This window comes from Lontra canadensis, unplaced genomic scaffold, assembly GCF_010015895.1.
Source record: "Lontra canadensis isolate GAN:19392208 unplaced genomic scaffold, GSC_riverotter_1.0 scaffold194, whole genome shotgun sequence".
NCBI lineage: Eukaryota > Metazoa > Chordata > Mammalia > Carnivora > Mustelidae > Lontra > Lontra canadensis.
Window position 1 is genome coordinate 276,434 of NW_022631188.1, and position 25,076 is coordinate 301,509.

A 25,076-nucleotide genomic window follows, 5' to 3' on the forward strand; every position below is an offset into this window, starting at 1 on the left:
CAGTAAGTAGGTCATGATGCATAGGATGCAAAAATCCTCAACAAAATATCAGCAAACTGAATCCAACAGTATATTAAAAAAAATCATACACTACTATCAAGTGAGATTAATTTCCCAGACACAAGGGTGGTTCAATATTCGCAAAACAATCAACATGATCTATCAAATTATTAAGGGAAAGCACTAAAACCGTATGATCATTTCAATAGATGCAGAAAAAACATTTGACAAAATACAACATCCATTCATGACAGAAACCCTCTGCAAAATAGGTCCAGAAGGAACATATCTCGACATAATTAAGGCCTAAAATGAAAAATCCACAGCCAGCATACTCAGTGGTGAAAAACATAGTTTTTCTCCTAAGATCAGGAACAAGACAAAGAATTCCACTCTCATCACTTTTATTCACCACAGTACTAGAAGTCCTCACCGCAGAAATTAAACATAAAGAAAAGGCATACACATTGGTAAGGCATTAATAAAACTCTCCCGGTTTATAGATATATGATACTATATATAGAAAACCCTAGAGACTCCAAAAAACTTCTTTAGCTGAGAAATAAATTCATAAGGAGGCAGGACACAAAATCGGTAAGCAGAAACCCACTGCATTTCTATATAGTTGTAATGAACTAACAGAGAAACTAAGAAAATAGCCCTGCAGGGGCACCAAAAATAATACCTAGGAACAAATGTTACCATGGAGGTGAAAGACCTGTACTCAGAAAATAATGGAACACTGATGAAGGAAACTCAAGACAACACAAATGAAAGGCATACCATGCTCATGGGTTGGAAAAACAAATAGTGTTAAAACATCTATACTACGCAAAGCAACCTACAGATGTCACGCAATCCCTATCAAAACACGAATAGCATTTTGGGGCGCCTGGGTGGCTCAGTGGGTTAAAGCCTCCGCCTTCGGCTCAGGTCATGATCTCAGGGTCCTGGGATCGAGCCCCACATCGGGCTCTCTGCTCAGCGGGGAGCCTGCTTCCCCCTCTCTTCTGCCTGCTTCTCTGTGTACTTGTGATCTCTCTCTCTCTGTCAAATAAATAAATAAAATCTTTAAAAAAAAAAAAACACGAATAGCATTTTTCACAGAACTAGAAAAAATCCTAAAGTCTCCTAAACAAAAGACCCCAAATAGCCAGAGCAGTTTTGAAAAAGAACAAAATGGGAAATAGCACAATTGCAGATATCAAGTTATATTACAAAGTAGTAGTAACTAAAATTGTATGGTACTACATAAGAACAGACACACAGATCTATCAAAGAGAACACAAAATCCAGAAATAACTCCACAGTTATAGTCAATCTGACAAAGGAGGAACGAATATACAATGGGAGTCTCTCCAACAAATGGTGTTGGGAAAACTGCTTGGGTATAGACATTGCTTAAAATACACACACACACACACACACACACACTCACACTCTCTCTCTGATCACTTTGTATTTCTACTTATTTACTTTGTATTTTTTTTTAAATTATTTTTAAAAGCTTTTATTTTCAAGTAATGTCTATATCCAGTGTGGGGCTTGAACTCACAACCCAAGATCAAAAGCCACATGCTCTACTGACTGAGCCAGCCAGAAGCCCCATAACGCTTTCTTTCACCACACACAAAAATAAACTCAAAATGGATTAAAGACCTAAATGTGAGATCTGAAACCCTAAAAATCTTTGAGGAGCACACAGGCAGTGATTTCTCTGACACTGATCATCAATAGCAACATTATTCTCCTGACACAAAGGAAATAAAAGCCAAAATAAACCACTGGGACTCCATCAAAATAGAAAGCTTCTCCACAGCAAAGGAAACAAGAAAAGTGAGAGGCAACCTATGGAATGGAAAAATGTATTTGCAAATGACATATCAGATAAAGGGTTAGTAGCCAACTTAAAGAACTTATTTGGCTCAACACCAACAAAACAAATACTCCAATTAAAACGTGGGCAGAAGATGTGTACAGACATTTCTTCAGAGAAGACATCCAGATGGTGAACAGACACATGACAAGATGCTCCCCATCACTCGGCATCAGGGAAATACAAATCAAAACCACAATGAGACACTGCCTCACACCTCAGAATGGCTAAAATCAACAACACAAGAAACAAGTGTTGGCAAGAAAGCAGAGAAAGGGGAACCCTCTTAAACCCAAGGGAGTCCACATCAAGACACATACTAATTAAAATGGCCAAAGTCAAGATAAAATGTCAGCTCTCGCCCCCAAGGGAGGAAGCAAGATGGTGGAGGAGTAGGAGACTGAAACAGCATCAGGTCCCAGGAGATCAGCTAGATAGTTATCAAACCACTCTGAACACCTAAAAACTCAACAGGAGACAGAAGAGCAGCAATTCTAGGAACAAAATCACTACTTTCAGGAAGGTGGGATGTGCAGAGTAGTGAAACCGAAGCGACGGGAAGATAGACCGCGGTGGGGAGGGACCAGCCCCAGCAAGCGGCAGAGCAACAGAGCACAAAATCAGAACTTCTACAAGTCTGTTCCACTGAGGGACATCACTCCAGAGGCTAAGTGGGGGTGGAGCCTCTAGGGGACTCTGGGGGACAGTGTGGTCTCAGGTCCCATGGGATCAAAGAAAGACTGGAGGTGCCTGAATGTGGTAGAGCCCCCAGGCATCAGAGTGGGGAAGCCAAATACAGAGACAGAGCCAAGGAGTGAGCTCTCAGTTCGGGCTTACCTTAAACCGTGATGCGAGAGACACTCAGGCCACTGCTCTTCGAGCAGGGACCCCACAAATGGCAGATCCGGGGAGACCCCCTTCTTCCTCCTCTGGGAAGAACGGCATAAGGGAGCAGCGCAGCAGGAATCTGCTAGGATTGGAGACTCCAAACGGGGCCACATGCCAGAGATAGAAATGCTCAGTCAGAGTGCTCAGAGCGTGGCCGGAGACCAGGGAGACGGGAGAGACTGAGCGCTTTTCTCCGAGGGCGCACTGAGGAGTGGGGCCCCGAGCTCTTGGCTCCTCTGGGCCAGAGATAGGGAGGCTGCTGTCTTCATTACCATCCTCCAGAGATCCATGGAAAGCATTCAGGGAACAAAAGCTCCCAAGAGTGAACCCAAGCAGATTACTTAGCCTGGACCCTGGCAAGGGCAGTGCAGTTCCACCTCGAGCAGACATTTGAGAATCATGGCAACAGGCCCCTCCCCCAGAAGATGAGCAAGAACATCCAGCCAAGACCAAGCTCACCGATCAAGGAGAACAGTGGAACTCCAGAGCTAAGGGAAGGCAACGCATAGAATTCATGGCTTTTTCCCCAAGATCCTTTAGTCTTGCAAAGTTAATTTTTTTTTAAGATTTTATTTATTTATTTGACAGAGATCACATATAGGCAGGGAGGCAGGCAGAGAGAGAGGAAGGGAAGCAGGCTCCTCGCTGAGCAGAGAGCCCGATGCGGGGCTCAATCCCAGGACCCCGAGATCAAGACCTGAGCCAATGGCAGAGGCTTAACCCACTGAGCCACTCAGGCGCCCACAAAGTTAAATTTTTTAAATTTATTTTTGTCTTGTTCTATTTTTTTAACTTTTCCTCTTTCCTCTTTTAATGTTTTTATAAACTATTTTATCAATACCTTTAAAAAAAACCTTTTAAAATTTTCATTGTTATAGTCATATTTTATCCCTTCATTGCATTTAACCTTATTTTTTATATACTTATAGGTTTTAATCAAAATATACCCTAAATCTAGCTCCATCCTGATCATATTCTCTCCTTTTTCCCCTTCTTTTTCCAACCAACTTATCAATCCCTTTTTTAGAATCTTTTTAAATTTTCATCTTTACAGTCATATTACATCCCTTCACCATGTTTACCCTTATTTTTGTATATGTAAGTTTACTTTTCTTTAAAATTTTGGAAGGTAGTTTCTTCTAAGAGACCAGAATACACCCAAAATCAAGTGGGTGGCTGTGTTCTATTCACCAGTCTAATATATATGTATTTTCTTATTTTTTCCTCCATTCTTCTCCCCACAGTTTCAGGTCTCTTCTGGTTTGGTTAGCGTATATTTATCTGGGGTCTTTGCCATCCTTTTAGTATTTTACTCTCTCATTCATATATTCTTATCTGGATAATATTACAAGGCAGAAAAACTCACCACAAAAAAAAGAACAAGACGCAGTACCAAGGGCTAGGGACCTAATCAATACAAACACTGGTAATATGTCAGAACTAGAGTTCAGAATGACGATTCTCAAGGTGGAAGCAGGGCTTGAAAAAGCATGGAAGATATTAGAGAATCTCTTTCTGGAGAAGTAAAATCCCTTTCTGGCGAAAAAAAAACTAAAATCTAACCAAGTTGAAATATTTATTTATTTATTAATTCAAATATTTTATTTATTTATTTGACAGAGAGAGAACACAAGCAGGCAGAGAGGCAGGCAGAGAGAGGGGGAAGCAGGCTCCCCACTGAGCAGAGAGCCCGACGTGGGGCTCGATCCCAGGACCCTGGGATCATGACCTGAGCCAAAAGCAGAGGCTTTAACCCACTGAGCCACCCAGGCACCCCCCAAGTTGAAATTTTTTAAAAAAGCTATTAATGAGGTGCAATAAAAAATGGAGGCTCTTACTGCTATGATAAATGAGGCAGAAGAGAGAATTAGTGATATAAAAGACCAAATGATGGAGAATAAAGAAGCTGATCAGAAGAGAGACAACTACTGGACCACGAGGGGAGAATTTGAGAGATAAGTGATATCATAAGATGAAACAATATCAGAATAATTGGGATCCCAGAAGAAGAAAGAGAGAGGGGGGCAGAAGGTATTTTGGAGCAAATTATAATAGAGAATTACCCTAATATGGCAAGGGGGACAAGCATCAAAATCCAGGAGGCATAGAGAACCCCCCTCAAAATCAGTAAAAACAGGCCCACACTCCGTCATCTAATAGTAAAACTTACAAGTCTTTGTGACAAAGAGAAATTCCTGAAACCAGCTTAGGGAAAGAAGTGTGTAACATACAATGGTAGAAATATTAGATTGACAGTAGACTTATCCACAGAGACCTGAAAGGCCAGAAAGGACTGACATGATATATTCAGAGCACTAAATGAGAAAAATATGCAGCCAAGAATACTATATCCAGCTAGGCTGTCACTGGAAATAGAAGGAGAGATAAAAAGCTTCCAGGACAAACAAAAACTAAAAGAATTTGCAAACACCAAACCAGCCCTACAGGAAATATTGAAAGGGGTCCTCTAAGCCAAGAGAGAGCCTAAAGGTAACATACACCAGAAAGGAACAGAGACAATATACAGTAACGGTCACTTTACAGGCAATACAGTGGCACTAAATTCATATCGTTCAATAGCCACCCTGAATGTAAATAGGCTAAATGGCTCCAAACAAAAGACAAAGGGTAACAGAATGGATTAAAAAAACAAGACCCATCAATATGCTGTCTACAAGAACTCATTTTAGACCCAAAGACACCTCCAGATTTAAAGTGAGGGGGGTGGAAAACAATTTACCATGCTAATGGACATCAAAAGAAAGCTGGGGTGGCAATCTTTATATCAGACAAATTAGATTTTTAAGCCAGAGACTATAATAAGAGATGAGGAAAGACACTATATCATACTTAAAGGGTCCGTCCAACAAGAAGATCTAACAATTTTAAATATCTATGCCCCTAACATGGGACAGCCAATTATATAAACCAATTAATAACAAAATCAGGGGCACCTGGGTGGCTCAGTGGATTAAAGCTTCTGCCTTCAGCTCAGGTCATGATCCCAGGGTCCTGGGATCGAGCCCCACATTGGGCTCTCTGCTCAGCAGCGAGCCTGCTTCCCCCCTCTCACTCTGCCTGCCTCTCTGCCTACTTGTGATCTCTGTCAAATAAATAAATCTTTTAAAAAAATAACAAAATCAAAGAAACACATCGACAATAATACAGTAATTGTGGGGGACTTTAACACCACCTGACTGAAATGGACAGATCATCTAACCAAAGATCAACAAGGAAATAAAGGCTTTAAATGACACAGTGGACCAGACGGACATCACAGATATATTCAGAACATTCCATCCCAAAACAACAGAATACACATTCTTCTCTAGTGCACAAGGAACATTCTCCAGAAGAGATCACATCCTGGGGCACAAATCAGGTCTTAACTGTGATCATTCCCAGCATATTTTCAGACCACAATGCTCTGAAGCTAGAACTCAATCACAAGAGGAAAGTTGGAAAGGACTCAAATACACGGAGCTAAAGAGTATCCTGCTAAAGAATGAATGGTCAACCAGGAAATTAAAGAAGAATTTAAAAAATTCATGGAAACAAATGAAAATGAAAACACAACTGTTCAAATCTTTGGGACACAGCAAAGGCGGTCCTGAGAGGAAAGTATATAGCAGTACACACCTTTCTCAAGAAACAAGAAAGGTCTCAAGTTCACAACCTAACCCTACACCTAAAGGAGCTGGAGAAAGAACAGCAAAGAAAGCCTAAACCCACAGTAGAAGAGAAATCATAAAGATCAGAGAAGAAATCAATGAAATAGAAACCAAAAGAACAACAAATCAATGAAACTAGGAGCTGGTTCTTTGAAAGAATTCATTAACCCCTGGCCAGATTTATCAAAAAGAAAAGAGAAAGGACCCAAATAAATAAAATCATGAATGAAAGAGGAGAGATCACAACCAACACCAAAGAAATACAAACAATTATAAGAACATATTATGAGCAACTATATGCCAGCAAATTTGACAATCTGGAAGAAATGGATGCATTCCTAGAGACAGTAAGGAGATTGAAGCAGTCATCAAAAATCTCCAAACAAACAGAAGCCCAGGGCCACACGGCTTCCCAGGGGGAATTCTACCAAACATTTAAAGAAGAATTAATACCTATTCTCTTGAAACTGTTCCAAAAAATAGAGATGGGAGGGAAACTTCCAAACTCATTTTATGAGGCCAGCATTACCTTGATCCCAAAACCAGACAAAGACCCCATCAAAAAGGAGAATTATAGACTAATATCCTTAATGAACATGGATGTGAAAATTCTCACCAAAATACTAGCCAATAGGATCCAACAGTACATTCAAAGGATTATTCACCATGACCAAGTGGGATTTATTCCTGGCCTGCAAGGTTGGTTCAACATCCGCAAATCAATCAATGTGATACAATACATTAATAAAAGAATAAGAACCATACGATACTCTCAACAGATGCTGAAAAAGCATTTGAAAAAGTACAGCATCCTTTCTTGATCAAAACTCCTCACAGTGTTGGTATATAGGGTACACATCTCAATATCATAAAAGCCATCCACGAAAAACCCACCCTGAATATCATTCTCCATGGGGAAAAACTGAGAGCTTTTCCCTAAGGTCAAGAACACAGCAGGGCTGTCCATTATCACCACTGCTATTCAACATAGTACTAGAAGTCCTAGCCTCAGCAATCAGACAACAAAAAGATTAAAGGCATCCAAAGCAGCAAAGAATAAGTCAAACTATCACTCTTTGCAGGTGATATGATACTTTATGTGGAAAACCCAAAAGACTCCACTCCATAATTGCTAGAACTCATAGAGGAATTCAGTAAAGTGTCAGGATATAAAATCAATGCACTAAAATCAGTTGCATTTCTACACACCAACAGCAAGACAGAAGAAAGAGAAACTAAGGAGTTGATCCCATTTACAATTGCACCCAAAACCATAAGATACCTAGGAATAAACCTAACCAAAGAGGCAAAGAATCTGTACTCAGAAAACTATAAAGTAGTCATGAAAGAAACTGAGGGAGACATAAAGAAATGGAAAAATGTTCCATGCTCATGGATTAGAAAAACAAATATTGTGAAAATGTCTATGCTCCCTAAAGCAAGCTATACATTTAATGCAATCCCTATCAAAATCCCATCAATTTTTTCCAAAGAAATGGAACAAATAATCCTAAAATTTATATGGAACCAGAAAAGACCCCGAATAGCCAGAGGAATATTGAAAAAGAAAGCCAAAGTGGGTGGCATCACAATTCCAGACTTCAAGCTCCTTTACAAAGCTGTGGTCATCAAGACAGTATGGTACTGGCACAAAAACAGACACGTAGATCAATGGAACAGGATAGAGAGCCCAGAAATGGACCCTCAACTCTATGGTCAACTAATCTTCAACAAAGCAGGAAAGAATGTCCAATGGAAAAAAAGTCTCTTCAACAAATGTTGTTGGGAAAATTGGACAGCCACATGTAGAAGAATGAAACTGGACCATGTCCTTACACCACACAAAAAAATAGACTCAAAACGGATGAAAGACCTCAATGTGAGACAGGAATCCATCAAAATTCTTAAGAACACAGGCAGCAACCTCTTCGACCTCAGCTGCAGCAACTTCTTCCTAGAAACATCGCCAAACACAAGGGAAGCAAGGGCAAAAATGAGCTACTGGGACTTCTTGGGAGCCATGAGGCCTGGTCAAGGGCATTGCCCCAGTAGGTTAAGGTTTGAACTGATGCAGGCCTAATCCTGCCAAGGGCCAGATCACCCCACAGATAAGCATGGTCTGATAGTCTCTTGCTTTTTTCTCTGATCCCCCTATCTCTCTCAAATAAAGAGCCCCTTACTAATCTGCTGCAAACATCTCTGAGGCTTGTGGGCCGGAGCAACTTCAAGGAGGTAAATTATTCTGTACCTAGGACACTAGAAAGCTTTAGGTATGTAGCCGAGATAGACGGATTCCTCCCTAAGTTGATGTTTGTCCAAGGATTTCACAAGCCGAGCCATTAAAATACACCCTGCCTCCTGCAAAGGGAATGCCTTCTCGTTCCTACTTCTCTCTTATATACTTAGTTTCTCCAAAAAGCTTCTCGTTTTCCATTAACCCATATCCTGTTTTCCTGCAGTTCCTTACTATCTAATTCATCCCTAAATCTTCTCGTTTTCCATTAACTTATGTTCTGTTTTCCTGCAGACTCCAGAGTAAGTTACCAAAAAGCACACATTTGTGCTACCTCCCGTGGTTTTCTGAGGGACAATATTACCCAAGAAGCAAGACCCTGTCCCCCATCCCTGGCGCCAGTCTTTACCCATTATAGCTTAACTAGAATAACATGTGCTGAACAAAGAGAAATTATCTTTGTGCTTGAGTCCTTTGATGTCCTTTGCATGAATGTAACCCCCTACCCCAAGCAAACTGCCTACATAAGAAGCTCTAAAATCAGAATAAAATAGAGATGCCTGACTACTGACCAGAACTCTCTGTGTGGCTCTCTCATTCCTCTCACTGACATGGTCCATCCTTTGGGGACACCTGGACATGCCGAGGCTGGACCCCGGAAGGGAATTTATCAAGATCAAACATTTTTGCACAGCAAAGGAAACAGTCAACAAAACCAAAGACAACTGACAGAATGGGAGAAGATATTCACAAATGACATATCAGTTAAAGGGCTAGTATCCAAAATCTATATAGAACTTATCAAACTCAACACCCAAAGAACAAAGAATCCAATCAAGAAATGGGCAGAAAACATGAACAGACATTTCTGCAAAGAAGACATCCAGATGGCCAACAGACACACGAAAAAGTGCTCCCCATCACTCAGCATCAGAGAAATACAAACCAAAACTACAGTGAGATCCCACCTCACACCAGTCAGAATGGCTACAATTAACAAGTCAGGAAAGGACAGATTTTGCCGAGGATACAGAGAAAGGGGAACCCTCCTACCCTGTTGGTGGGAATGCAAGCTGGTGCAGCCACTCTGGAAAACAGCATGGAGGTTCCTCAAAAAGTGTAAAATAGAGCTACCCTATGACCCAGCAATCGCATTACTAGGTTTTTAACCCAAAGATACAGACATAGTGATCCAAAGGGGCACATGCACCCAAATGTTTATAGCAGCAATGTCCACAGTAGCCAAACTATAGAAAGAACCTAGATGTCCATCAACAGATGGATAAAGAAGGTGTGGTGTATATATACAATGGAATACTATGCAGCCATCAAAAGAAATGAAATCTTGCCATTTGCAACAATGTTAATGGAACTAGAGGGTATTGCACTGAGCGAAATAAGTCAATCAGAGAAAGACAATTATCATATGATCTCTCTGATGAAAAATTTGAGAGGCAGGATGGGATCAGGAGGGAGACAAACCATAAGAGACTCTTAATCTCACAAAACAAACTGAGGGTTGCTGGAGGGAGGGGAGTCAGGGAGAAGGTGGTTGGGTGATGGACACTGTGCTATGGTGAGTGCTGTGAAATGTGTAAGCCTGATGATTCACACACCTGTACCCCTGGGACAAATAATACATTATATGTTAATAAAAATAATTTTTTAAAAAAGATAAAGACAATTTTAAAAGTAATGGAAGGAAAAGTTACACACAACAGAAACCCATAAGGCTATCAACTGAGTTTTCAACAGGAACTGTAGTCCAGAAGGGAGCGGCAAGATATGTTCAAAATGCTGAAATAAACCCTGCATCCCACAATATTCTATCCAGAAAGGCTATCATTCAGAATAAAAGAAGATAAAAAGTTTCCGAGACAAAAAAAGTTAAAGGAATTCATCACCACTAAACCAGCCTTATCAGAAGTGGTGATGGGGGACTCCGTTAGTGGAAGAGAAAGACCATAAGAGTAAATAAAGGAGGAAGCAAAAAAGCAGTAAAATTAAGTATATCTATAAAAATCAGTCAAGAGACTCACAACAAGTGATAGAAAAAAAGATTACCAACACTCAACACCACAGAAATACAAAGGATTATGAGGATACAATTAAGAATTATATGCCAACAGACTGGACAACCTAGAAGAAATGCATTAATTTCTAGAAACATAATCTTCCAAAGGCGAATTAGGAAGACAGAAAATAGAACAGACTGATTACTAGCAATGAAAGTGAGTCAGTGATTTAAAAAACTCCCCAAAAACAAACCAACCAGGATTAGATGGCTTCATGGGTGGATTCTACCAAAAATCAATTTTTTTTTAGAGAGAGATTTACTTATTTTAGAGAGAGTGTGCAGGTGGGGCGGGGCTGAGGGAGAGGGAATCTCAAGCAGATTCTGGACTGAGTTCAGAGCCTGCCTTGGGGCTCCATCCCAGGACCCTGAGATCATGACCTGAGCTGAAATCATGATTTGGACACTTAACCCACTGAGCTCCCAGGCGCACCTACCATTTAGAGAAGAGTTAACACCTGTTCTTCTCAAATGCCACCACCACCACCACCCAAAAAAGAAGAGGAAGGAAGGCTTCCAACATCATTCTATGAGGCCAGCATTACCCAGAGACCAAAACCATATAAAGACCCCACAAAAAAAGAAGCACAAGCCAATATCCCTGACAAACACAGATGCAAAAATCCTTAACAAAATATTAGCAAACTGAATCCAAAAGTACATTTTAAAAAGTCTGTGTCACTTTATATACACCGTATATAGAAGTATATACAAAAGAACGTACTTTAAAAAGCATGCATCAATCCCATCAAGTGGGATTCATCCCTCAGAAGCAAGTGTGGTTTGATATTTGCAAATCAATCAACAGGAAACCTCATATCAACAAGACAAAAAGTAACAACCACATCTTTTCAATATATGCAGAGAAAGTATATGACAAAGTACAACATCCATTCATGATACAAACCTTCGACAAAGAAGGTTTAGGGGCAATACCTCAACATAATGAAAGCCATATATGAAAAACCACAGTGAACATCACACTCAATGGTGAAAAAAATCAGAGCTTTTCTCCTTAGGTCAGGAACAAGAGGAGGATCCACTGTCGCCATCTTTATTCAATATAGTACTGGAAATCCCAGTCCCAGCAACCAGAACAGAAAAAGAAAGGCATCTAAATTGGTTAGGAAGAAGGAAACTCACTATTTGCAGATGACATGACACTACATAGAGAAAACTCTTAAGGACCACCAGAAAACCATGAGAACTGATAAATTCAGTGAAGTCACAGAAAACAATCAATACACAGAAACTGCTGTATTTCTGTACACTTATAATAAAGTAAGAAAGAGAAATTAAGAAAAGTCCCATTTACAGGTGCACCAAATATAATGAAATACCCAGGAACAAACTTAATCAAGGAGGTGAAAGACTTGTACTGTGAAAACTATAAAACACTGTGAAAGAAACTGGTGATGACACAATTTGACACATTCCATGCTCATGCAGTGGGAGAACAATTATCCTTAAAATGTCCATACTACCCAACGCAATCTAGCCATCTAACAAAACCCCAATGGGGAGCCTGGGTGGCTCGGTAGGTTAAACGGTTAAGTGTCTGCCTTCGGCTTAGGTCATGATCTCAGGGTCCTGGGATAGAGCCCTCTGTCCTACTCCCTGCTTAGCGGGGAGTCTGATTTTCCCTTTCCCTCTATGGCTCCCAGCCCACCGTGCTGTGTATGACTGTGTGCGTGAGCTCTCTCTCAAGTGACTAAAAAAAAAAAAAAAAAAAAAAAAAAAAAATTGTTTATTGGAGGGAGAGATGGATTGAGAGAACGAGTGGGAGGAGGGCAGAGGGAGAAGCAGGCTCCCTGCAGCTGGGAGCCCCACTCAAACCTCTATCCCAGGACGTGGATCATGACCCATGGCAAAAGCAAACACTCAAACCAATAAACCACCCAGGTGCCCCAAACAGAATCTTCATGAAAACGCCAACAGCCTTCTTCACAGACCTGGAACAAATAATTGTAAAATTCGCGCGCAGGCGCAGACGCTTGCGAACAGCCGAAGCAACCTGGAGAACGAGCGGGCTCGGAGGCGTCGCAGGCCGGGGTTTCCAGCCGCACTCCGCACGGCGGTGACTGGCGCACACGCAGCACGTGGTCACACGCGTCCCGGAAGGAAGCCCCAGGTTTGTGGTTAATCAGCCTTCGACAAAGGAGGCGCGACTGCGCAGTGCGAAAACGCCCCTTGAGCAGTGTTGGCGGGACAGCGGGACAGCCAGTGAAGGGACGGAACCGGACCGCTCCGCTCAGCACTGACGACAACCAGCCCCAGATGGAGGACTGAGGGCTGCGGCAGGAAGCCTTCCCTACCCGACGGGAGACCCCGGGCCGCAGCCCCCGGCCCCGCGGCAGAACCTGCTGCTGCACCTGCCTCGCAAAGACCGGGAAACAAAAGCAGAAGTCGGCCCCCGGGGCTACGTGGACACAGAGGCTTCCGCACAGGGAAGGACGTGATCTAAGAGACGAAAGTGCGAGACGACCCACAGAACCAACGCACGACCCGTGAGGCGCGTCAGCGAGGCGGGTGCACTGTGGGCGCGGAGCCGGGACTGCTCACCTCGTGGCCCCGGAAGACCTGTGCCTGCGCCGGGATGGTGGGCGGGCGCCGCCCTGTGGCCGTGCTCGGGACTACACCCTGATGCGCACGGGCTCCGCGGCCCACCGACGCGGCGCTAACCGGGGCCGGTGCCAGTCCCGCCGCGAACTCACCCCGCTTCTCACGGAAGCGGACTCAGAAGCACAAGGGTTTAGGCCGTGGTCAGCAGCCAGCACAGCGCCAGGCACCGGCAGCAGCAGGGTCGTGACCAGGCCCGAGATGCGGGGCTTACCTTCCCGGGTCCCCCGCGCTCGGCGCCGTCACCGCAGAACCGAGACCGCACTCACGCCGGCCGAAGGGGGCTCCCGCCGAGCGCGCACCGCGAGAACGCCGCACCCCGTCCGCCGAGGCTTCACTGACCCCCTCCCGGCGCGGGGCACTCTGCGGGAGGCCCCGCGGCTGCTCCGCCTTTTCTGGCCTCCGGGCTCGCGGCCCAGCCCAGACCTAGAAATACCTCCTGCCCCGCGTCCGCCTGCCCAGAACGGGACTTCCTGCCGGAGACCCGCGCGGCCTTTGTCCGCCTTCCACGCCGGGAGAATGAGTCCGTAAGTCGGGGGCACCGCACCGCTGTCTTCCGGCGGCGGCACGCGGGCGCTGGCGCGGTCCTCCGCCGGCCCCCGACGCTGCACAGCCTCCTGTGAGCGGGAGTAAGACGCCAACTCTCCACGCACCGAGCAGGAAACAGGAGACGAGGGCTCCCAGCGCGCCGTGTATCCGCCGCAGGAAAGCGAGGCCGCGGCTCTGACGGCCAGCGGGAAACACGCACGCCTTCCTCTCGCAGGGACTGTGCGGATCAGTGCACAAGCTCAGCAGGCGGCTGTGTCGTCCCTTCCCTCAGGGCCTTCGCCCAGCCTGATCCCTTTGCTGGGAGGTGCACCCCAAGTGTCCACCGGTCCCTGCGTGTGGCCCTGCCCCTGGGCTCTGGGGAAGTTCTACACCAACATTTACCCAGGTCAGAAGACTCGTTCAAACCTCGGGCCGCGGGCTCTTTTTCTAGCCCCAGCAGTCTGTACATCTGCCTCCCTGCAGAAAATAACCAAAAAGGAGCATTCTGAACAAAAGGCATGGATGTCCCTGGTTGCTGTGAGTCAGGCAGCCTGCGGACACTAGAAGAGGAACATAAGCCCTGCGGCTTGCTGAAATGCCCTTTGTCTAATGATTTGTAACTTCTGTAAAAACTGAATCTGGCCCTACACCAAGTGCCCCCTCACCAGAGCACTCCTTTCGTCATGCACACGGTATTCTGGGCAGTAGCCCTAACTTGGGTTTGAATTAAAAACTCTCCCTTTTTAAAAGAAATTCTAAAAGGTTTGTTCATTTTGCATCAACATCTCTTGGCACAGCTGTAGGATCTGAGTCACTTGCCTACCAACACCGGGGGGTCATCTGGAAATGGGTGCTTGGGACCAGCATGGCCCCTCACGCCCCTCTAACCTCAGCCCCTCACAGGTGTACCTGCTGAACTCTCCGGACATCCAGGCCTGACTCTGACTTCAGCTGTTGAGGGTTACTGGTAATGTTCTCTAGGTGGGACTAATCTGGGAGGTAGTTTATGGGTCGTTTGTCTTAATTTGGTGTTATCTAATTGATGTTATTAATATAAGGCTGGAATAAAATTTTCTGGCTGGAAAAATGAAAGACTGAATCATTCAAATGAGAAGAGAAGGGACACCTGCTCCTTCTAGGCACATGGTGCTTTCAGGCGACTGAGAGCCTCGAGGAAGTGTCTGAGGATACTCCTCGAGATGCCGAGCTCTCCCACAGGATTTCCCACCTCAAAGGCAACGAAGGATTGGTTTGCCCGGGGATGCACACATAAGGACAGGCCATCAGTGTAGTGAGCACCTTTGGTGGTCTTGGGCCTTGCTGGGAAAAACCAAGGCACGTAAGAGACAGACGTGCAGCACTCTCTTGATCCACATCTAATATCCTTAGATCTGACTCAAGCCTAGTCTACAACTGAAACGGAGACTAAAAGGAACAGGGAACCATGTTTCAAAACCACTGGAAAAGCAACAACTGCCCAGAGAACCACGGCAGGCTTTCTGAACAATGCATACATGCTTTTATGTGCAAGTACTTCCTAATTTACAGATAACCTGAGTCTCAGACGGCCCAGGTGGCGTTCTTTCGTCACGTCCGAGTATCTTTTGTGCACACCATGAGAGAAAGCCAGCTCTAAGACTAAGCAATCAGGAAAGCCCCCAACTTTGGGGAGGAACGAACACTCACAAAGATACTCTGGGTTTCATTTGGTTTGTTTCTGCTGTAGCTTTTGGTATCTTTGCACCAAACAGGCCATGTTCTAATTGGAAAATGGAAAATAACTAATTAATAGATTCATAAATTATAGTGTTATCTTATAACTAATTTTAATAAAGGGGATATATGGAAATTGAGTCTTTAATGTTTTCTTCACAAATACTAGTGAAACTGTTAGAGCAGCAGTTAATGAGGCTCCACACAGACGCCCGGAGGCCAGCAGGGAGACCAGGGGCCCTGGGGTCTCAACTCAGCACATCCCAAGGAGGCGGCCATGGCCAGCTGTGGGGAGTCAGAGGCCCATCCAGGCAGTATCTGCAAGAAGCCGGATCCCACCAGACATGCCCACATGGCGCCACGACTGGAAACCTCTGGTCAAATAAGAAAAAGGCACAAAATCCTGCTAGCAAGAAATCCCCACCTCCAATAATGAGTATCTCCCTCCCTTAAGGGTAAATAAAAGGTAAAACTCCAACCCAGGAGGGCAGCTCTTTCTCTCAAGCCGGCCTGCTCGCAGGTCTCGAGTGGACTCTGCTTTACTAAACTTTCCTGTTTGTGTCACGCTCATCTGCTGTGCTGCATGTCTGTCCTTGAATTCTTCCTCACAAGGAGACCAAGAGCCTCTAGTGACATCTTTGGGGTGTGCTGAGTTGAGACCCCACAGCCCCCAGTCTCCCCAGTTCACCAGGCAACATCTGAACCAGATCGCTGGAACAGAATCCATAAAAATAAATAAAACATTCCCAAATTCCCCCTTCAATTTTCTCCTCGTGGCAGGACTGCCCCTTCAGGCCTTTCTTCCCCTAGCCCGCCCCACCCCACCCCACTGGGAGGCCTCTCCTCCCTCTGCTCTACTTCTTTACCCCTCTGGCCTCTTGTGGCTGCTCCGCCCTCGGTGAGGAGGGGAGAAGGGAAGCAGCTGCGCGAGCACTGGGGGCTGAGTGCCCGGAGGGACCGAGCTGGAGCTGAGTGTCACCGCGGGGAAGGACACCGCAGCAGAGACCGCACGTCCTGAATGGCGGCCAGCCCCAGGGAGGGCCGTGGGGGAGGCCCGCGGGTCTGCAGTGTGGTCAGAAGCAGGGGGCAGTGCCGCCCCCCTGCCCCGCCCACCCCTCCTCCCAGCCCCCGCACGGAGAGGACAAGTAGCTGCCGCTGTTTCTCAAACCCACGCGCCCACTGCAATCCGGAGCAGCTCCCTCGTCCTCCTGCAGGGAGCATGGGTTCAGGGGTTCCACGCTGCTGCTCCTGGAGGATGCGGGGGTAAGGGGGGCGGTTGCTGGGAAGAGGCACGCACAGCTGAAGCACCACATCTGCGTCCAGGGCTGCAGGTGGTGCTGACGCTCTGAGCGCCTCTGGAATCAGCAGCAGCGGCGGCACGGGGAGCTGGCCGAAAACGCAGCGTCCTGGCCTCCGTTCTGAGCTTCTGAATTCGCCTCTGTTTTAAGAACCCAACTGATTTGTAGCTACTCTAAAATCTGATACATATTCCAAATAATCTGAATTTAGCTAGTTGTTCTATTCACAAATAAAACAGTCAAGGAATATTAAAGAGGTTTTTTTGCTGTGGTCCCTAAAGTCTAAGGAAAGCCATATATACATACATGCACACGCACTCTTCTAACTTTTTATAAACTCCAATGATAAAGGTTTAGCACAGTACACTTCTAAGCTGAACTTTTATCTCCTCTCTCAGGAAGTCCAGCTTTGGATTTTGGCGCCGGGAAAAGTATATGAGCCGAGACACTTACTACCCTAGCCAGTCCCAGCAACTCCTCCTCCACTCCTCAGACGGGCCCATCTCTTCATAAATCCAAGTGCACGTTTGCGGAGCGCTGCTGTAAATGTTTTAAAGTTTGCATTAATTTAATATCTGTTTAAATTAGCTTTCTTATTAAAATAGCTGAAATCTCTAATTCAAGCGCCCTGTGAGAAGGGCACAGGTAATCACCCCCGGTACAGAGGGGGAGATGCACGACATGCAAAGTCATGCAAAGTCATGCAAAGTCGCCCGGCTCACACGTGGAGGGGCAGGATCTGAACCCAGACTGTCTGGTGCCAGAGCCCGTGTGTCACTCTGACAGTTCATGGCCCAGGCCTGGTGGTCTCCGCAGCTGCTCCTACTCACGGAGTCGCAGGACGCTGCCTACAAGGGCCCCCGACTAACCTCCAAAAGGGCCGCGGCGGGGGCGGGGAGGGGGGGATGATGGGGGCAGAAAGGCTATGAATGAAAGCGTTTTAGAGTGTGCTCGTTTTCAAGTGTCCCCTTATCATCTGTAACAAACCAGAGGCCTTCAGCACAGTAATGACCTGCACTTGGATAGCAAGGGCTTGCCACTCCAAACTGCCAGGATGGAGGTGTCCCAGCTCAGGTAAGGCCATGCTGCCACCCCTTCCGATGGACGCACGGGACAGATCATCTACCACAGTCCTTGGGGAGACCCTGGCGATGGTCCCCCATGCAAAAGGCAAGGATTCTTACTCCCAGAACTTCAGTGTGTTGAAAATGTTAACTTTTGGGGCGCCTGGGTGGCTCAGCTGTTAAGCATCTGCCTTTGGCTCAGGTCATGATCTCAGGTCCTGGAATCGAGCCCCGAGCCTCCACAGGAAGCCTGCTTCTCCCTCTCCCACTCACCCTGCCTGTGTTCCCTCTCTCGCTGTGTCTCTGTCAAATTAATAAATAAAATCTTAAAAAAAAAAAAAGTTAACTTTTACAGGGGGGAGAGAAAGCCTCCCATCTGAATATCCCTTGAACTCACCCGGCCTTTGAAAAGTACGCACAGATACCAGTCCCACAGAGCTGCACAGTGCTCAGTATCACTCAAGAACAGCCCCTCCGTACCAATTTATTTCCAGGTAAGTTTTGGTCCCTTTTTAGGAGGATCCTCAGAAATGAAGCGAGGGACGGGGAGGACGAGGCTGCCAGGCAACCGCCACACCCACAGTCACCGCGGAAACGCAGCCCAGGATGCAGACGAGCTCCTCGTTCCAGAGCAGAATAAAGTTGGTAAAAACAAAATACGCCGCCCAAAAATCTTCCTTTCCTAGATGGCCCCACTCAAGGGTCTGGGGGTGCACGGAATGAGGCCAGCTTGGCAACGGTGTGGGTTCTGAAATGCCGAACGAGGTTGCAGTGGTGGCCGAAGGCCTTCCCGCACTGCTCGCAGGCAAACGGCCGCTCGCCGGTGTGGCTCCTCTGGTGCTTGACGAGCAGCGTTCTCCGGCTGAAGCACTTGCCGCACTGGCCGCATGGGTAGGGCTTCTCCCCCGTGTGCACGCGCAGGTGCTGGAAGAGCCCCGCGTTCTGGCTGAAGGCCTTCCCGCACTCGGGGCAGCGGTAGCGCTTCTCCCCGGTGTGGATCCTCTGGTGCTGCGCGAGGTACGAGCTCAGGCGGAAGGCCTTCCCGCACGCCTCGCACTCGTACGGCTTCTCCCCCGTGTGGATCCTCCTGTGTCTGATGAGGCCGTTGCTGGCGCTGAAGGCTTTGCCACACTCCTTACACTTGTAGGGTTTCTCTCCAGTGTGGCTCCGCTGGTGCTCGATCAGGCCCGACCTCTGGCTGAAGGTCTTCCCGCATTCTTCGCACTCGTAGGGCTTCTCCCCCGTGTGGGTTCTCCGGTGCTGGACGAGGACTGAGCTCTGAGTAAAGCCTTTCCCACACTCACTGCACCTGTGCCGTCTCTCTCCGGCCGCCTGTCCCCTCTGCTTTTCCGCTCTGCTCTGCGGCGCACAAGGTTCTCTGTACTTACAATCTATGGGGGCATCTCTTAGGAGTCTGCGGTTTCCAAAGCGTTCCACTCCCTTCAAGACTTCCTGCGTCGATGCCAGCTCCTGGCGCTCAGGTACAGGTTCACAACCTGGGAGAATGCACGCGCTGAACTCCACCATCTCTCTCCCTTCAGAAAAGAGCTCAACCACAGGACGGGGCCCAGGGAGCCCCGAGACACACACACGTTCCCAGAACACAACACTGGAGGTGGGAAGGACAGACAGGCTACACGAGGAGACCGGGGCCAGAGCAAGGCCGGCAGCACCGTGGGCATGGCTGGGGCCGAGGCTCCCGAGAGCACATGTGTGAGCAGGCGCCGTTCCCGCTTCACCTGTGATAACTTCTGACACGTCCACACGACTCTGTGACTCAGGGACTGTGACTCTCCGTCCCATGGACACGCAAGCTGAGGGTGCAGGGAGGCTACCTGACCTGCCCGATGTCGCAGAGCTACTAAGCCGCAGTGTTTAAGGGCCAGCCCAGGCCATCTGACCCCAGAGTCCACAGCCGTAACTGGTGCCCTCTGCAGAGCCACCAGAGATCCCGAGGGGACCCAGCCACGTCCTTACCTCGTTCTCCGAGTCTGTGGGGACCCAAAGATTCACCCTGGAGCTGTGTCACCATGGACTGAAGCTGGATGGCTACCGAGTCCTGCTTGGCCTTCAAATGCGGCACATCCTCTGAGAGCATCTCAGAAGGGCCATGCTCGTGAGCCAGGACCTGAAGGCAGGTGGGGACATTTGCGTTCATGAGATGGGACCCAGGAGCCCCGGCTAACGCTCAGTGAAGGACATCGCATGCAACCACGGGAAACACTCTAGAGGAACGGCACAGGGAGAGGCCCAGAGGACGACCCCACATGCCGACAGTGGCCTGGCGTGCTGACACTGCTCGAAAGTGCTGTCCTAAGTTGCTGGACGCGCCTTCCTTTAGAAAGGCGGACCCTGACTCCCCTCTGGAGAGGAAGCAGCTTAGCGACTCATTTCTACAGAGGAGAACCTGGGGCAGAAGCAACGGTCCACAACCTCAGAGACCAAGTCCTACGGAGCGCCGGGGCTCCCTCCTCCTCCTCCCTCTCCCTCTGTCTCTCTCAGGGAAGCCTGCGGACGCGCGAGGACACTCAGTGAGCCCTGAGCGCACACGCACATGGCAGAGAACAAAGCCCCCTGCCGACAGCCGGTGAGCGCTGCGGCCCCTGCCCGCGTCCATGGAGGAGGGGAGCCCTGCTACCCCAGCGCTGCACCCCCTCACGGCGTCTGGGTCCTGACTCCCTGTAGGGCCCTGCTGCTCTGTGCCTCAGTTTCCCGCCCCACCTCAGGAGAGTGGATTAGATCACCCCACCCCCACAGGACTGGTAAAGAGAGACTTCAAGTTAAAAAAAAATCATCACCGCAACCTCAGGAGAGAGCCCCTAACTGGCTTCCTAATACGAGACAATGCTTGCGGGTTTTAAGCCGTGCAGGCTGGAGGCAGACGGTTCCAAGGCACCCGAGAACTGGCCGCAGCCACCCTCCTGCGTCCGCAAACCTCGCCCTGTTCCGTGTCTGGGAAGTGTCTGGGAGCCCGTGTCCCCCTCTCACCTGGTTCTCGGGCTCACTAAGCTCCCGTTCCAGATCTTCGACCACAGCCACCGCCTGCTCCCCGCTCTCCGCCTGCTGCTCCCGCACCCGGGCCTGCAGCTCCTCGGGCAGGATGGTCAGGAACTGCTCCAGCACCAGCAGCTCGAGGATCTGCTCCTTGCTTCGTGTCTCAGGCCGCAGCCACTGGCGGCAGAGCTCCCGCAGCCGGCTCAGCGCCTCGCGGGGCCCCGGGGTCTCTTGGTAACAAAAGTGCCTAAAAAGTTGGCGGGAGGCCTCCTGGGTAGAAAAGCTGTTCTCTTGAAGGCAGGTTTCCTGGTCCCAGATCGCGTCTTCCTCCACCTTCACAATCTTCAGTCCCTCCTGCTCCCCTGCTGAAGCCATTCTAGGGTGAATTCAGAAGGTTCACTCCAGCCGGGGGCCAAGAGGAACCTCATTTAAGATTTCCTGATGTGTTCTTCTTTAGAGGACACACCTGATGATGAAACATCACGTGTTAATGGAAATTAAAAAGTGGGGAAAAGTGAAGGACAGAACAATGACTCACACTCTCATCTAGGTTACGTGTGTAGCATCTGGAGAAAAGTGAATGGCAGCATCCACCAGCTGCCCCCATCCTTCCCTCCTTCTTGTACACCACCCCCCCACCCCCGTGAGTCTGCGCTCAAGCACGTGACCGGATTTGGCCAGGGTGACACCAGCAAATGTCACACAAGCAAAGCCTTGGGAAGTACTCGTGTGACTCGGTAGCTGCCTTGCCCTTTGCCCTCCACAACTGCAAGGAGCATCTGCTTCCTGATGGACAAGGCGTGTGGGACAGGACCCAACACCCCAGCAGGGCAGATGGGGAGTCCCCTCTGCTCAGCCCCAGGAACATGAGCGAGCCCGGATGAGGTCTGCAGAACTGCCTGGCAGACCCACAGGACACTGCAGATACACAAGTAAGTCCTGCGCAGGTCAGCTGAACCCCACAGATTCATGTGCTAAACACTGAAGGAATTAAATTAAATTAAATTAAATTTAAAAAAGAAAGAAAGAAGCACCGACTGCTGCAGGCCACCAGAGATTTATGGCTGTTTGTTACGCCATGCCATCAGGGCAACGAAAACTGACGGCACAGGGGCGGCCCCTGGGGAGTAGGTAAGTGCAGAAGAGAGAAAAGGCAATTTACCTTCACAGAAAACTCTCTGTACTTTTTCTCATTTTTGTACCATTTGAAATACTTATAGAAAGGAAACAAAGAAATAGCAGTGATTGAAAAGGCATCAGGTAGGGAACCGGACACACACGACCAGCGGTTCGATCAGACGACGAGCGCTATCAGAGAGCACTCAGCCAGGTGTCGAGCCCGCGGAGTAGAAAAAGTAATTCCGACTGGGTTCGGAGCAGGGAACGACTGGTGCTTGGGAGCAGGCACGTGTGAACGACGCCCGCAAGAACGGGAACTTCTCAGGCAAGGCCAGGGTGCTGGGAGGGGACTCAACACGACAGGCCAAGCAAACGACAGACCTTGGCTATTTACGGTCACACCGCACAGGGGTCCTGGGGGCCGAACTGCAGACGGCCGGGTGCAGGCAGAAGCGTGTGGAAGTCAGGTGAAGAAAGATACGCCGAACCAGCAAACAGCCTCGAACGCCGGGCTGAGCTGCTCAGACTTGACACTACCGTAAAGTGAGGGGCAGTGAGGCTTGTATTTCACTGTCCCGCAGTAGATCTGTACGAGAGACAGTGCGATTCCGAGAGGAAATGGGAGGAGTATAGGCAGGGCTGTGGCGCTGACATTGGGAGGCTGAATGGTGGCTACACTCGTAGTTCACTTTTATGGTAGAATTTGCGTTTCATATATGACTTCAGCCTGTGTTAATAAATTATTAATGTCTGAGAGAATTTAGAAGTTTTTCAGTGATGCTCCATTGTGGGAAAATGTCTTCATTCCATTCAGGCAAATGCTGTGTGTCCAGCAGACGCCCGGCACAGTGTGGGGTGCCTTGGCCACAGCAGCGAGAGGAAGCAGACCCGGCCCTTGCCGTCCTGGCATTTCCAGGAGGAGAGACAAACGTTCGTGCAATGTTCACGTAAAATTAGGTTACAGAGTTGAGAGCAAGGAGAGTTAATCAAGATTGTGGAGCCTGCTCTTTGCCAGTGTCCAAGGCCAACAACCGCACCGTTTTCACTCATTACCGCAGAATCTGCGTGTCAGGGTTTTTGAGTCTTCAGTTCAGGAAGCCTGTAAATCTGAGAATCCCTAACTATGAGCTTGCACTGAATTTTGTTATTATTGGAAGTGTGTCTTCCCGTGGGGTTAGATTTACAGGCACGAACTGTCATGTGATTGATTATGAGGCCACAACTTCTGCTCCCGACAAACCACGGAGCACCACAAGGCAGGCTCCTCACAGCCCCACTGCCACGGGCGGGGTGGCCTCTAGCTGCTGTGCTGCTCCCCCACAGCTGCTGGGCTTAGGACTGACCTCCTGGTCTGTGCCACTGTGAGCCCTGTCTTTACCCTAGATCCCAGCACGGTGCCACCCAATGCAAGCGCTCCAGGGATGTTCTCAGGATCAGTAACTGAATCATCATTTCATCAAGCTGTGGCAAGGGAAGGGAAGGGAAGAAGAATGGGCAGGCAGACTTTCTCTGTTCTCCCCACGCCTCCGCTGCTCCCAGGATCTGCATGCGTCACCCAGTGCTCCTAACCAGTCCTCCCCTGTCTGTCTCCACTCCAACCAGGTCCCAACCTGCTACAGATCCCAAATACCTCTCATGACAAACACCTAGAGGATTTACAAGTTTAGATTTGCCACGAAATTATGAATGAATCTTTCTCAATGTTTTATTTACCTGATCAATTCAATTATGTGCAATTTGGCATCCTCTGGTGAACCAAATGGAATAAATTCTTTAAAATCGTCTTTAGAGAAACAGTGCTGCACAGCAATGTTCAAATCATACAGCCTCTCTCAAGTGGGACTGACCAAAGCACCCCTCTCAGAAGACTGTTGTGACTGCAGAAGAATGAAACTGGACCATTTCCTTACACCAAACACAAAAAAAGACTCAAAATGGATAAAGGACCTCAATGTGAGATAGGAATCCATCAAACTCCTTGAGGAGAACACAGGCAGCAACCTCTTCGACCTCAGCCACAGCAACTTCTTCCTAGAAACATCATCAAAGGCAAGGGAAGCACGGGCAAAAATGAACTATTGGGGCTTCATCAAGATCAAAAGCTTTTGCACAGCAAAGGAAACAGTCAACAAAACCAAAGACAACTGACAGAGTGGGAGAAGATATTCGCAAATGACATATCAGATAAAGGGCTAGTGTCCAAAATCTATAAAGAACTTAGCAAACTCAACACCCAAAGAACAAAGAATCCAATCAAGAAATGGGCAGAGGACATAAACAGTCATTTCGGCAAAGACGACATCCAGATGGCCAACAGACACATGAAAAAGTGCTCCACATCACTCAGCATCAGGGAAATACAAATCAAAACCACAGTGAGATCCCACCTCACACCAGTCAGAATGGCTAAAATTAACAAGTCAGGAAATGACAGATGCTGGCGAGGATGCAGAGAAAGGGGAACCCTCCTACACTGTTGGTGGGAATGCAAGCTGGTGCAACCACTCTGGAAAACAGCATGGAGGTTCCTCAAAAAGTTGAAAATAGAGCTACCCTACGACCCAGCAATCACCCACAAATACCCAGTAAATACTGGGTATTTACCCTGAAGATACAAATGTAGTGATCCGAAGGGGCACGTGCACCCAAATGTTTGTAGCAGCAATGTTCACAAATAGCCAAACTATGGAAAGAACCTAGATGTCCATCAACAGATGAATGGATAAAGAAGATGTGGTATATATATACTATGGAATACTACGCAGCCATCAAAAGAAATGAAATCTTGCCATTTGCAACGACGTGGATGGAACTAGAGGGTATTATGCTAAGTGAAATAAGTCAATCAGAGAAAGACAATTATGATATGAACTCCCTGATATGAGGAATTTGAGAGGCAGGGCAGAGGGTTTGGGGGGTAGGGAAGGACAAAATGAAACAAGATGGGATCAGGAGGGAGACAAACCATAAGAGACTCTTAATCTCAAAAAACAAACTGA

At 47.7% G+C, this 25,076-nt stretch overlaps 1 protein-coding gene across 3 annotated transcripts in view; it reads right to left on the minus strand.

The window, feature by feature from the left end:
• Positions 1 to 25,076, minus strand: part of ZSCAN31 (zinc finger and SCAN domain containing 31) — a 50,217-nt gene that overhangs the window by 4,089 nt on the left and 21,052 nt on the right. For 2 of the 3 annotated variants that reach the window (XR_004381455.1, XR_004381456.1), the window contains exons 2-4: positions 20,953 to 21,424; positions 19,942 to 20,092; positions 18,362 to 19,460 (exon numbers count right to left, since the gene is read on the minus strand). Coding sequence is in view for 1 of the 3 variants with exons in the window: in XM_032847818.1 (XP_032703709.1) it covers positions 18,661 to 19,460; positions 19,942 to 20,092; positions 20,953 to 21,333 (1,332 nt within the window). In the remaining 2 variants the exon portion in view is untranslated. Of the gene's footprint in view, positions 1 to 18,311; positions 19,461 to 19,941; positions 20,093 to 20,952; positions 21,425 to 25,076 lie in introns of those variants that run through there. The other variant, XM_032847818.1, reaches the window with a different exon arrangement.